We start from the raw sequence: 15,763 nt of genomic DNA on the forward strand, positions 1-15,763 counted from the left end.
CTTGATAATTAAATAATAAAAAAACTTCTACGCCAAAACAAGTCGATTCAAGAACCGATTAGCTCTAGTTCCACAATAGCTTAGACCGAAACAAGTCGATTCTAGAGAATCGTGGTCAGACCCATCAGGTCCACAAACTTCCGATGAGCCAAATCCAGATAGCAGAAAGCGATGATATATGAACTTATTATGGCCAATGTTTGACTTTAGAACAAAATTTATCGAGTCGAAATAAGTAAAGACGAATTCAGTTCCAGTAAGAAACTCAAATACTAAATTACACGAATGCCAAAATATCAACCACAAATGTATTCACATGATTGAGTAGTACATTTACAAAGCATCTACAGTATATCATCGTCTGGTTGAGGATATATCGAAGCATCCTCAAGCGGCAGAGAAGGTGGAGTTCCAGGTGGGATAGAAGCCGCACCATTCTCACCAGCATGTATGCACAAGGCTTCAGCGTCCCTAAGGGTTGTATCGAGGTCAATGCGATCACTCAGCTCATTGATGAATTTTAGGAGTGTATCGAAATCCATTTGTTCTCCCATTATTATAGCTCGGTGTCTTTTGAGGATCGCGACACAAACATATAGGTGAAGATGCTCATTTGGATAATGGGTCCATAGTACCTCCCACAGACGCATTGTCTTCTCATATTCAAATTCCCTGCAAATATTAGTCACCCACTTAATAATCAGAATCGAATACCCAGCCACACTATGATGTCGTTAATGCGCTGCACTATATGGATTGTGAAAAATTGTAGATTAAGGTTGCTTCAATCTGGTGTATCCAAAACTTTAACTTTCTCTTTATTAGTTTCTCTCTCCTTAGATGCATGGATAACACTAAGATCCAGTGTTCTAAAAAACGGTATGCGGTAGACAGGCGGCCGCTCACCATCTAGCGCCAAGGCGACTAGGCGGCCGCCTAGAACACTACTAAGATCTCTCGCAATGGAGTCCAAAATGAAATTTAGGTACTTAACTGAAAGGAGAAAAAAAAAATAGCAGTGACGAAAGTAACCATAACCATGGAAAAAATTGAAGAATCCGAGAAAGTAAACACAAAGGTTTAAATGTTCAGGATTTTATCCGGGGTACTTGAGAAAATTTCATGAGATAAAACAAAAACATTAAATAGATAAGATTCAAAGCAGCAGTAGCACTTGCCTCTTAAACTGTATAAGAATCCAGCGAAAACAGAAGAAATAGTTCAAGCAATCATTCTGCGCAAAATAGTTATGCAATGGGCTGTCCAACAACTCGACCAGCTGCATGAAATAGAATTTCATTTTACTCACTAATCGAAAAGAAGAGCCAATTTATTGGCCATAGCGCCAGAACTAAACTAAAAACATTGAACAAATATCTGGAAACATAAGAAGCGAAGTGAGGCAAATATAAATACTAGATCAAAATCCATAACTCAAACTCTTTAAGTAAATGTTCGACCATTCCTTCAAACAAATATTATATAACTAGAAACCTCTCTATTTAGTAGGTGGACACGTTTGCATAGATTCGTCAACAAAATTGAAGTTTTCCCCCCGAGAAAAATTTGTTCAACTCGCTCAAAAAAAAATTAAAATTTGCAGCTTCTGCATAAAACAGTTTTAAGTAGAAAATCTCATCCGAGCACAAAATATGTCGAGAAGAAAGAAAACTGAGGAAAAACAAGGCAACCATAGTTCAAGTCTAGGCATCTGTCCTGTTGATCAAGATCATATTCCTAAACAATCAGATGGCACTAGATTTACAAAAATAGCCAGATATAGCTCTGAGACTCCTATCAAAGCTACATCTCATGAAACAAACTAAGTTTACAGATCTCGATTCAACAAACTAAATCCACAAAGACGTAGAGAAACATTTATTAAAAGAGAGAGAAAGGACCTTTGATAATGCAAAAAGTTGAGAATGCATCCCACTTTGGTCGCGATTGAAATTTGGTCCAAGGCGTTCCATAAGAGAAACAAAGCACCAAAAGGACTCGGATTCATCACCCATGACAAACAAGATTGGGGATAGAAGATCACTCATGCCCTGAAAGTCAAACAAAAAGCTTTAGAAGCAGCAAATCGGCGTAACAACAATGATGATCATGAATAGATTTCTCAAGCCCTTGTCCGCTTAACGATAAAAAGACAAGCCGATTACCTGGCAATAGCCAAGATCAAAGTTGTAAAACGAGTAGGTCAGCAGAATGTCACGCAAGAGATACACATTTGAATTTTCATCGCCATCATAGAATGAGAGTGACCTATCAGTTCTCACCTTCAAGTAGAAAATAAAACAAATTATTAATAGTGGTGCATCCTGCAACGTCATGATATATAGTATATATACACACAACACACACATACACAAGCCAAGAAAAATGTGTGCCAGTAGAGTGTACCACATCCTTGTCGATAAGGCCTTTCCTCTCCCTGAATTTTGTAAATCTTTTTGCCTGCTCCGGTGAAATGCTCTAAGAAAAGAAAACATGACCCTGTTAAGCTAGGTCATTAAATTAAAATAGCAAACTGTTAAAATGTGACATAACACCAAAATTGAGATCTTAAAGAATACCATTGACATGTTGCATATACATTGCTAATTATATCAACATCAAGTTAATACTTTGTAAATCAAAGTTTAATGCATTAAATCATTGTTAGAGCTAGTGGCATTTTGTAAAATTAATAAAACATAAAGAGATCAATTAATATTTTATGTTATGATTTTTTTTAATCTCTATCTAATTCACATGGATTTTGTAGTTACCATTAAAAAGGAGGGGGCGCAACAAAAAGAGACCAAGACAGTTAGAAACATTCCTCAAATAAGCCGCCAGTGCATCCTTCCCAGTCTCAGTCATTACATCCATCTTCAGTTTTAGACTTATAGAATCATGCCTCTTGGGCATTTTCACATCACATTAGATATGTTATTCTATTGGACCCTCAGCTATGATAAAGCAAAATGAGCCTTCCAATCTCAATGGCCCACCCTAGATCACTCTTTCCCATCTTGACTCCAAATTTCAGAAGTAATCAGTTTAAACAAATGCCACAAACAATAAGATAAAAATGTTGAAGATATCAGGCCATAAATAAATTACTATCAACATTGAAGGAGTGCGGGTCAAGAGATGGATAAGAGAAAATGGTATATCTATCATTGATAGACATTTCATCAGAAAGTTCCAATGCGATCCAAAAATGGCCAAGTAATGTGAATATGTCACTTCATATAAAAAAAATTATGTGCTAAATAATCTCAAATAAGTATCTAAAGAACCAAACTCTGAGGCTCACTAGACAGTGTTCAAGTGATGATGTAAAAGAAAAGAAAAGGTCAATAGTTCCCGTAAACAATAAACAGCAGTATAATTAAGAAAAAATCACGGGGAAAAAAGGCAACAAATGCTGATATAAACAACTTACCTGCCACTGTTTTTTAATTGTTTCATATTCCGTCTTCTTTATTGATGTGAGGTATTCCCTCTCTGCATACGTGGAATCATATGAATAGTATCCTAATAAAAATGTCCAAACCTGCAAATGATAATAAAATTCACATCATTCACAAAAGGAAACAACACTATAATTCAAAACACAAAATGAAGCAATCATGTATGTCTTTTTCAATGCACGAACCTCCTTCCGCATATTGTGCTCAACTCCCCCGTAGAAGATTCTCTTCCTAAGTGCTTGTGAATCCATTACTCGCCCTTCTGAATCCAAGAATGTAGTCCACTGCAAGTACATATTTTTTATTCAATTATAGATGGCAATACATTATCAGAAATTTCTAGTTACGAAAATCAAAATAACTGACTCTGGCTGTCCAAGTCATTGAAAAAAAGGAATATAACAGACATAATATGTATATCCAATAGAAAATCAAGTGAAAATAGGATACGACTAATGCGCGATCAATAAGTCTGTTCTTTCTTTGTTTCATCTTGTTGGAGCCAGCTTTGACACATTGATATCACTCAAAAACATGGTATATAATGTGAGACTACAACATTAAAAGCCCATTGTTACAGTTTACGGCCGTGTTATCAAGAAACATGCGATCTGGCAGAATGATGAAAGGCAGAAAAAAGGCAGAAATGAGATTCTGTAACTCTGTAGAAATATCTTTAATTAACAAATTGTTTACCAATACTAATTGTAAATCTGTACAATAAGGTGGTGGATTACATACCAGAAAACACACAGTTCAGATTTCTGAGAAGCTTACATCATATAGGATTAAAAAGAACGGATCTTTAGCCAAGTGGTTAATTATTTCATCTCATCCAGGTGATTTTTGTCCCCGTAAATGCATCATTTATTTGGTACTCAGTATTTTTAGAGTTTTTAGGCACTGATTACTTGGCAATTAAATTAGAGTGCTTACACAATAAGCTTACATGAAAATACATATTTGAAAAATACTTGGACTGTAAATATGTTCATATTTTGATTGCATGAGTACCTATATTAATGAATCAGAGTTATCCGATATGATATAATCCAATTAACTCAATCAGGACAAAAAATCCAATAAACCCGATATACGCACATCTCTACCGACACATGCACTATAACAAATAGCACAAAATGCATGCAACTTCAGTTTTTATTCTGAACACTAGTATGTACAAGATAACACCATTTTTGGTTCGTGCACAAGAAAGGGAATACAATAAAATACTTGTGTGCTATGTTTTACCAGAGGTTATTCATGTCATTCCTCGACTATTTTGGAAAATCCACTCAATAAAAAAACATCAAAAGGCACAAATGAATTATAAGAGATTATTCACAAACAAAAATAACCGATCGCAGAACTTAGAACCATGCTCATAAGCGAGACCAAAAAATGTCGTGTACCTCTTCATGCCCCAATGGTGGCTGACGTGGTTTCCCCCATGCTAGCGATAATTTATCAAACTGTCAAGAAAAAAATGGTCTAAATAAAAGGGCGAAAGAAAACAAAGACGGTGAATATCAAAGTTATAATAATAGTGACTTGCTTATGGACATTTTAATATTGGAAATACAAACAATTAATTCACTATACTCCCCATTAAGTAAACACTGAACATTCGATGAAGAAAAGGAGAACAATTTAGTTAAAAGATGAGTCATACCAATAAAATAAAGTTGAAAGACATTAACAAAACCAAAAATCCTAATACATACCTCCTTACAAATGCAAGCTCAATTATTACCAAATTGATGGTTGCTTCCTCACAAAATTAATTTCCTAGACAAGGTTATCTGTATGATTGGAACCAAACTGGACATTCTAATTTGATAGCACTAGGCGGTATCTCTGGACAGTTATCTCTGACCCAGAATCAATGATAAAAAAATGTCAGGAAACCATGAAATTTCCAACAGGTAAGTCTTATACAAGCGATCCTCCTTTCCATAATGAAACGCGACTCTATCAAGGGAATATGCATTGACCAAGTCCGAGCCAATAGCTACCTAAGATAGTATGCAAGCTTTATGCAGAATTACTGATTGTCAACGAACTACATTACAAATTCAAGAATCAAACATCATTTATGCCTAATGCCTCCATGGAATCCTCCTAGATATATCTCCAAAAAGGATCATTTAACCAAATAAAGAATTCTACATGGTTACATTGCACTAACTCGGATCCACTAAAGTTCAGTTTCTAGGAAACTATGAAAGAGTGGAACGGATAAATGATGCATTACCTCCAATGGATCAGATGCTACAGGAACTTTTTTGAATTCATTAGATGCTGTGATAAGGTGATGATCTGGAAAAGATTGATCAGGCTTCCTCCCATCATTAATGGAAAAGCCATCAATATGACCATCCCAAAAGAGCTGGGAAGTTGTTTCTCGAGCAAATCTAGTGACAAGGGAGAATTTCTCCAGGACTTGTATTGAAAGGTCCCGAGCGGGATCATGATGTTTCTGCCTTTGTCGACCATTTTGCTGATAACTGTCAACATCATTTTCTTGATGAGCACTTGAGGGAAATTCACTAGCAGCAAGAGCTGGGGATGGGGCATTTGCAACAGAAACAGCCATTGGAAGCTCCAAGGAAGACAGAGTTCGCTGTAAAAGCAAAAGATTGCTATTTATCTATCAGCCTGATTAATGGTAATTGTGTAAGCCATTTTGAGTCATTAACAGGCTGAGACATGTTTGGGGGGCGGGGGGGCGGGGCATTCAACCTACTGTTTTGACTATCACGTTCGGATAAAGAACATATTAGGCATTTCAAAATTCCAATTACCTGGAGAGGATTTTGAAAATCGTTCACCAGAAAAACATTTGCATCTTCTGCTGACCTAGAAATGTATTATCAAATTAGCGTCTATCGACAAGCAAAACTAAAAAAAATGCTTACACATTTTACATCAACCAATATGATGGAGAAATTCTCATTTTTTATTCTGTTTTAGAAAAATAAAATTCACAAATGCAGTAAAATATCTATTTTAACATGGAAAAGTGTAATAATTATATATATCAAATAAATCTCTGTTTTCCATCCAACAAAAATTAATCTTTTTTTTAAGCTTACATAGTAGAGGAAAGATAATTTATATCAACACTTTGCTTCTCATCCTTTCTCCTTGTATTATTTACTTCCATCATTTATCTACGCTGAGATGAACTATAAACTTCTACGTGCAGTCGACAATACAATTTGTATTATTTTCTTCATATAAGAATTTCAACTGCAAATAAAATAATGTATGCAGTTTAATTGAATAGTTAATATAATTATTCGCAAAAAACTGGCAAAACCTCAAAATGACAGTTTTCCCCAATCATTTCCCGCTATCGAGACCTTTTGGTCAACATCAGCTACTGATCTAAAGAAAATCCTGGATAACATAATCCGTATTCCTATAGTAATTAGCCAGCATCCAAAATCAATTCAAATTTTAACTCGATATACCTTATATCTAAACCATTATTACACTGATTATCAACGAGAAATCAAAGATTTGAGTACTAGAAAACTGACAGAGTTACTAGATAAAATTAGCTCCATAGCAAGTTAGATTTTATTATGTGGCTTTTATAACAAAATATATAGAGTGTCATACAGACTTATAGATACCACTCTTCATTCCATTTCTTCACTACTAAGGTATGAACTTCTGTTCATAGCAAGAAGCAAATTGAACATTCCATGGTAAGCTATTGAAATAGAGAAAAAAGCCAGGAATCGCATGCTTTAGGATTCCAATTTCCAGCAGCTCTTGGGAAAATTTCTAACAGGAGCTGTTGTTTATGGAAAATTCCAGAAAGAGCAGTGAATGCAACAGATAAATAAATTATTTTGGTTGTGGTCCTTATGGATAGACGCTACACCCAGAAAACCATTGGTAATGCATATAATGTAGCCATTTGAATGCTTAAGGATAGATAGACATAATTGCTTTTATTATGTTAAAGAAGCTACAGCATACTTACCTCACAAGGACAACGTGCTGCTTAGCAGTTGCTATAAATTCTCTAACTCCTCCATTGTAGAAATAAAGAGGAGGAAAAGCTAGTCCTGAAATTGTTATAGGAGATGAGATATGATGAGTAACAATTAACGTCAAGATGGAAATATATACGATATAAAATAACCCATACGTAAAGTGTTTCAGCGAACAGTACACGATGACATCTATGAAATTTATGGCATTATAAAAACAATATGCCACATATTTACAAAAAACTAAAATGACGATCAATCATAATTTAGAATTACAACACGAGTGAATAGACAATATTAACATCATAAAATTACAAGCATTGATCCAATAGTTAGGATAGACTACATGGATTACCCATCTCCAATGTGCTATTCCCAAAATTATAGTCTGAATTTCCCCAATTCAATAAAGACAAATTAACTTTATCTTAATTATGGCTCGGTCACTTTTGCTCGTGGACAAGCTTTCTATTTCCTGACTTCGTCATAATCATAATAATAACAATTCATAAATGTCTGAAATCGTCATTTAGATGTGCACGCTATCTAAAATGGACGACCATAATCTTCTGTTTAATATCTTCCACACTCAACCTTTTCACAATAATAACCATTTCTGATTTGATCGAATCCACTTTAATTTTTACATTTCTGTAACACTGAATATATCATTTTTCAAGGTCCAATAATCACCATCACATATCATAGCCACGCACAACTGATTTACATGTGTCGGACACAATTCTTAAGAGTTGTATCTTTGATGTTTCTATTTCAAAATTTTAAATCAACGTCTTACTTACCATTCCAAATCAACTATTCAAACACAATTACTACGCAACAACACTTATTCTTCATTTATATAATAACTTTTCTCAAAATCCTTGAGTTGAAAAATAGACAGAAGCCATGTGCCAGAATCTGTGCTCAAAAAGTACCATTACACAATAATAAATAGAAGCAATACCTGATGACATAACTACTATAACATACTGCCAGCCCAGGGTCGGAGTATGTCTACGTATGGAGCGAATATCTGAAAATGGCACAGCCCTGATAGTATAGAGATTCTTATCTGCACATCATATCATAATTAAACTAAAGTAACCAATTTCAGTAAATGTGTGTGCTGTGCCGTGTTACATAATTCACATTAACCGAGGCCCGACCTTTCTCTGACAACCTAGAGCTCGAGCTGTGACCTTTGTAAGGAATCCATGTCTACAGAGGAATTAAAAGATCATTTCAAAGTCTAAAGCACAATGAAGTAGCTCATCAAGAAAGCTCGCCCATAAAAGCCATCACAACAGTCAAACAATCCTAAATTCCAAGAAGTAAACACTCCTCATCCAACATAGATAGAAAAACGCAATACCATGAAAAGAGAGTTCCCTTGCTTGATCAACTTCAACCGGCCGCTGATTCTCTCGGAAGCATATTGCGTGGGATGAATTGCCACGTTATCCTTTGTATATACAATCTCCGCACCATCCAAGTCACTAGATGAGCTTCGTTTGCCGCTACCACTCCGGTTCACGACACCAGAACCCTAATCACAAAAACAGAGTACAAACGAATATCGTGAAATTCCTGCATACAATTAAGCGATCCATATCTCAAATGGACAAAGAGTCTGATCCTGATCCAATTCAAGTCCTACGTCAGTCGCCAAACCTTCCATTACTACAACAATCATGCACCATCAAACAAAAAATGAGCAAACGACGCCTAGGTAAATTAATTACCTGTTGAATCGATGCAGCATAGTCTGCATCATCTGACAAATCATGGACTTCCGTTTCGTGCATCGCCACTAATGTATCTGTGTGAGATGGGGGAGACATTGAATATATGGTTGATTTACTTGTAGGCGAAGGAAGAAAAAGAGGAACGAGGGGGCGCGGGGTGTTTCTAGTTTCACGGCCACGCGCTGGAAGGGTTGATTCCGTCCCACGTATATAGGGGCAAGCGCTCAAATTTGCTCCAAAGGTGAAATCGCTCATCTTAGGCGTCCCTTACCTCCCGGCTTGATAGGAATGTGAGAGGAGATGCCAATCAGCAGCAGTTAGACCTTATGCTACACCGCGCACAAGGAGCTCCTCCTCATTGGAGGAAATTTAACTCCCACACTGCCACAGCGAGGGCGCAAGCGCTCAAAATTTAATCATATATACGTACGTGAGGTTTATTAATGTTTTTAAATCATATATATATAATAACGAGATTTAGATAATTTTTAAAATTGTTTGAATAACATCTTGTTTATAAGTATTTATTAATCTAAATATATCAAAAAACAATAAATAAAAATATATGATGACGATAAATCAAATATATTCATTTACACAAAAACTCTTGTGAGACGATCTCACAGATTTCGTTTGTCGAATATCTTATTTGTGTCATCCATAAAAAAGTAATACTTTTTATGCTAAGAGTATTATTTTTTATTGTGAATATCGGTAGGGTTGACCCGTCTCACAGATAAAGATTCGTGAGACCGTCTCACAAGAGACCTACTCATTTATTTATTTATATAACATTTTTCAATCCGCGTGATTATAATATTACGACTGCTCTATCAAATTAACAAAGATATTTTTCATCCAAATATTATTAACAATGGAAAAACAATAAAAATAAAATTAATAGAATAATGAATATTACTAAAACCAAAATCACAATATATTTAAATGAAGTGCATATAGCGATTGTCAAATAAAATTCTCTTAATTAACTAAATTATCATAATTATGTTAAAATAAAACCCCTAAATTGTTGTTAAGTTAAATATCAATTTTTTTTTTGTTAATTTTTAACTCCTTGAAAATTTTGTTTAACTTTCTCTTTTTTAGAATAGATATTATATATAGTTAATTTATATCAGAATAAATCATATAAAAATTAATATTGATGATTAATAAATTCATGTTAAATAAAATTTTAAAATAATATCAATAAAATAAATATGTGTAGTAAAACACATATACGTAACATTCAATTTAAAAATATCATATATAAAAATTTTAATTTGTAACAAATGATAATAAATTAGCACTATAATTCATATTTATTATAAGGATTATCTTAATTAAAAAAATTATAAGGATTATCTCATAAATTTAATATAAAAGTATAAAGTGATTTTCATTCTTTTTAATTTCTCATTAATTTTTTTTCTATGAATAAAGTTGAAATAACTCAAAATAATCAAATTATATTGCAAATAAAATATTAGAAAAATTAACAAAAGAACACATAGAATTTGCATGCTCTCAATATCCATTTTCATTGGGAAAAACCATAAGAAAATGACATTTTCTCGCATGGTTTTGATAACACCTGTAGAAAAGTTTAAGCTGAAGATATATATCGAGACATTAATTAAATATCACAATTTATTAAATTAAAAATATAAAAAAATATCATACTAATGTATTTGTAATATTTTTCGTCAATTCAACTAAAATAATGAAATAAAGTTATTATAATTTTCCATCTCAATCATTAAATCAGAAAATTAAAAATTCTGCTAAATAAATATATGAAACATTAATTAAGTAATGGTATGTAAAAATGTAACTAAGAAAATTCACAAATCAAAATCAGATATTTCTAGGTATATAGATTTGCTAACTTTTAATCCCTTGCGGATTTTGTTTAACTATCTCTGTTTTTTTTAGAATACATATTATAGATATCGATGATTAATATTTCATGGTAAATAAATTTTTTAAATAATATAAATCAAATAAATATGTGTAGTAAAACACATATATAAATAAAATAATAACTTAATTAAGTAATGGTGTAGAATTTGTATGCTCTCAATTATATCCATTTTCATTGGGAAAAACCCATAAGAAAATGACATTTTCTCGCATGGTTTTTATAACACATGTAGAAAAGTGTAAGCTTGAGATATATATTGAGACATTAATTAAATACCACAATTTATTAAATTAAAAATATAAAAAAGTATAATACTAATGTATTTGTAATATTTTTCGTCAATTCAACTAAAATAATGAAATAAAGTTATTCTAATTTTCCATCTCAATCATTAAATCAGAAAATTAAAAATTCTCCTAAATAAATATATGAAACATTAATTAAGTAATGGTGTGTAAAAATGTAACTAAGAAAATTCACAAATCAAATCAGATATTTCTAAGTATATAGATTTGCTAACTTTTAATCCCTTGCGGATTTTGTTTAACTATCTCTGTTTTTTTTTAGAATACATATTATAGATATTGATGATTACTATTTCATGGTAAATAAATTTTTTAAATAATATAAATCAAATAAATATGTGTAGTAAAACACATATATAAATAAAATAATAATTTAATTAAGTAATGGTGAGTGAAATGGTAACTTATAAGTAAATTAACAATTCAAACTCATATTTTATCTAAATAAATAAATAAATAAATAAAACATTCATGAAGTAATGTGATTGGTGAGAGAAAAGATAACTAAGTAAATTCACAATTCAAACTCAAATATTTATAGTTAGTATATTAGTATAGATAAATAAATAAATAAATAAATAAAACATTATTCAAACTCATATATTTATAGTTAGTATTAGTATAGATAAATAAATAAATAAAGTATTAATGAAGTAATGGTGAGTGAAATGATAGTTAAGTAAAACATTAATGAAAGGAAACTCAAATATTTATAGTTATAGTATATTAGTATAGATAAATAAATAAATAAATAAATTATTCGAACTCATATATTTATAGTTAGTATTAGTATAGATAAATAAATAAATAATAAATAAAGTATTAATGAAGTAATGGTGAGTGAAATGATAGTTAAGTAAAACATTAATGAAAGGATAACTAAGTAAATTCACAATTCAAACTCCTATATTTATAGTTAGATAAATAAATAAATAAATAAATTATTTGAACTCATATATTTATAGTTAGTATTAGTATAGATAAATAAATAAATAATAAATAAAGTATTAATGAAGTAATGGTGAGTGAAATGATAGTTAAGTAAAACATTAATGAAAGGATAACTAAGTAAATTCACAATTCAAACTCCTATATTTATAGTTAGTATTTATAGTTATAGTATATTAGTATAGATAAATAAATAAATAAATAAATTATTCGAACTCATATATTTATAGTTAGTATTAGTATAGATAAATAAATAAATAATAAATAAAGTATTAATGAAGTAATGGTGAGTGAAATGATAGTTAAGTAAAACATTAATGAAAGGATAACTAAGTAAATTCACAATTCAAACTCCTATATTTATAGTTAGATAAATAAATAAATAAATAAATTATTCGAACTCATATATTTATAGTTAGTATTAGTATAGATAAATAAATAAATAATAAATAAAGTATTAATGAAGTAATGGTGAGTGAAATGATAGTTAAGTAAAACATTAATGAAAGGATAACTAAGTAAATTCACAATTCAAACTCCTATATTTATAGTTAGTATAGATATTAGTATAGATAAATAATAAATAAAGTATTAATGAAGTAATGGTGAGTGAAATGATAGTTAAGTAAAACATTAATGAAAGGAAACTCAAATATTTATAGTTATAGTATATTAGTATAGATAAATAAATAAATAAATAAATTATTCGAACTCATGTATTTATAGTTAGTATTAGTATAGATAAATAAATAAATAATAAATAAAGTATTAATGAAGTAATGGTGAGTGAAATGATAGTTAAGTAAAACATTAATGAAAGGATAACTAAGTAAATTCACAATTCAAACTCCTATATTTATAGTTAGTATATATATATATATATATATATATATATATATATATATATATATATATATATATATATATATATATATATATATATATGAATCTTGTCCATCCAAATTATGTGGGAACAGTGACTCCACATTTAATATCGAACCTACCCGCTCGAAGATAGTGATCATAATTGCTAATTTTTGTATACAAGCTGATTTAAATAGATATTTGTTTTTTTATTTATTGTTGACATAATATTCATATGTTTGGATTGAGATATTTGAAACATAAACTTAAGCATAATTTGATATAAAATGTATTTGATTTAAGATGTTGAGAAATTTAAAATCGAAAAATTTGAATTTGATCGTCTTAAATTCGTTTATCAAAACAAAACATTCACGCTATTTTGGTGTATATGATATATCTAAATGATAAATTAATTATCTCATGTTCTTGTTTTTCATCGGGCGCACAAAATAGCTGGTGAGACAAATGTAGACTTGGGGTGAAAACTTAACATTATCCTCTCGAGGATTTGTCAATCAAGCTTGCTGTTAAAGAAAACCATTTTCCAAAAATCTCCTCCAACTTTTTCCTATGATTTCAGCGGTCCTTCTCTGAATGAAGCTCATATATGTTGAAGTTTGCGATTTCTTGAAAATGTTGCAAGATCCAACGAATATTGGTTCAATTGACTTGTAAGAAATGGACATAAATTTCTCCATTGTGGCTTATTATGGTTGTTTTGAGAGTACACACACAATATCTAGCTAGCTTAATCCTTATCATTTAAATTTTTTCATGATAACTCAATAGTTTATACTATTCAAACTTATAATTTTGCTTAGCAGTAATATCGATATTATATTATCTATATATATATAAAAGCAGAGTTGTCTGCTATTTTTGGCAAATTCCCGCCCAAAATTGCCTTCTAAATATGGAAAATATCGAGAAATGTGGTATATTAAATCATAATAAGTGTCTCCATAAAATTTGTAAATTCTTAAATCTGTATATTAATACCTGCGTGCTAGAATAATGCATAACTTCTAGGATTTATCAAAAAAATAAATTATTTTTCAAATTTCAAACCAAATATTTAATTCAATTCTGGGAATTATTCGAAATTTAAATACAGATTCTGGAAACTTGAATCAAATTAAATTATATTTCAAATTTTAAACCAAATATTAAATACAATTCTGGGAATTATTCAAAATTTAAACACAATTTCTAGAAACTTGAATCAAGTTTCAAAAATTGGGCTTCGTCGATATCAATTTATTAATTTAAAATTAATGTATTTTAATCTATAAGTACATATATAAATTAGCATTACATATCATCACATAATACACGACAACCATTTCCCAAATACTCCGCCAAAAATATACAAATTTTGTTTTGTATCTGATCTTTCAAAAATGGCACCTTTATTCCGTTTAGTTCGTGAAATTGAACCTTCAACGTGGCAGTGGGCGTTGAAATTACGGCTGGTACGATGTTATGATCTTCCTTCGTATGGTAACAATGGACCTACTTTTGAATACATCTTCCATGATAATGAGGTAACAAATTTATATATGTATTTGATATTAAAATCATGTAACCACTTAAGTGATATAATGTATTCATTCTCCCTATTTTTTTTTAGGGTTCGCGCATACATGCAACAATAAAAGAAGGCCTCATACAGAAAATGAAACCACTTCTCCGAGAAGGTCGTCTTTTTGCAATTAAAAACGTAATTGTTGCGGACAATCGTTTGAAATACAAGACAACAAAACATAAATATAAACTCATATCTATATATATATATATATAAACAGAGTTTTTGCCAAAAATAGTAGTTTCCCGCCAAAATGTCATTTCTAAAAAAGGAAATATATAAATACAATGAATCTCGAAATAGGTGTACTGTAATAAATGATAATTTTAATTATTGTTTGCATTGATTACATCAATTTTTTTATTAATTCAAATTTGAATTTTATTATTTTTATATCAATTTGAATGTAATTTATAAATTATATGTTTTTTTATTTAAATCTATATATAAGCAGAGTTTTTGCAAAAAAATAATAATTTTCCGTCAAAATGTCATATATATATATATATATATATATATATATATATATATATATATATATATATATATATATATATATATACTGCAATAAATGATCACTTCAATTATTTTTTGCATTGATTATATCAATTCATTTAATTCAAATTTGAATTTAATTCATTTTTATATTAATTCAAATATAATTTATGTATTATATGTTTTTTATTCAAATTGAAACTAAACTCTATTGAAAACATAAAATACATTAAATTTTTGCATTGATTATATCAATCAATTTAATTAAAAAATATATAAATAAATTTAAAATACAAATGATTGCAATGTTCAGTATCACTCATTATGTAAATCATTCAAAAATACATTTTGCTATTTTAAGTAATTTTCTGTCCAAATTACTTACTAAAAAAGAAATATAATATTAAATTTTTCCTAAAA

At 30.2% G+C, this 15,763-nt stretch overlaps 1 protein-coding gene across 1 annotated transcript; it reads right to left on the reverse strand.

Moving 5' to 3' along the window:
- Positions 1–251: 251 nt before the first annotated feature.
- Positions 252–9,409, reverse strand: LOC140825939 (uncharacterized). The gene is made up of 15 exons (XM_073187991.1): positions 9,217–9,409; positions 8,847–9,020; positions 8,641–8,692; positions 8,439–8,546; positions 7,462–7,546; positions 6,269–6,323; positions 5,719–6,087; positions 4,877–4,936; positions 3,650–3,748; positions 3,437–3,547; positions 2,407–2,478; positions 2,166–2,282; positions 1,902–2,051; positions 1,179–1,279; positions 252–672 (listed from the first exon to the last, which is right to left on the reverse strand). The coding sequence occupies exons 1-15, from the start codon at positions 9,313–9,315 to the stop codon at positions 345–347; spliced, it is 1,980 nt and encodes a 659-aa protein (XP_073044092.1). The 5' UTR covers positions 9,316–9,409; the 3' UTR covers positions 252–344.
- Between the last annotated feature and the right edge of the window lie 6,354 nt (positions 9,410–15,763).

This window comes from Primulina eburnea, chromosome 3, assembly GCF_022965805.1.
Source record: "Primulina eburnea isolate SZY01 chromosome 3, ASM2296580v1, whole genome shotgun sequence".
Lineage (NCBI taxonomy): Eukaryota > Viridiplantae > Streptophyta > Magnoliopsida > Lamiales > Gesneriaceae > Primulina > Primulina eburnea.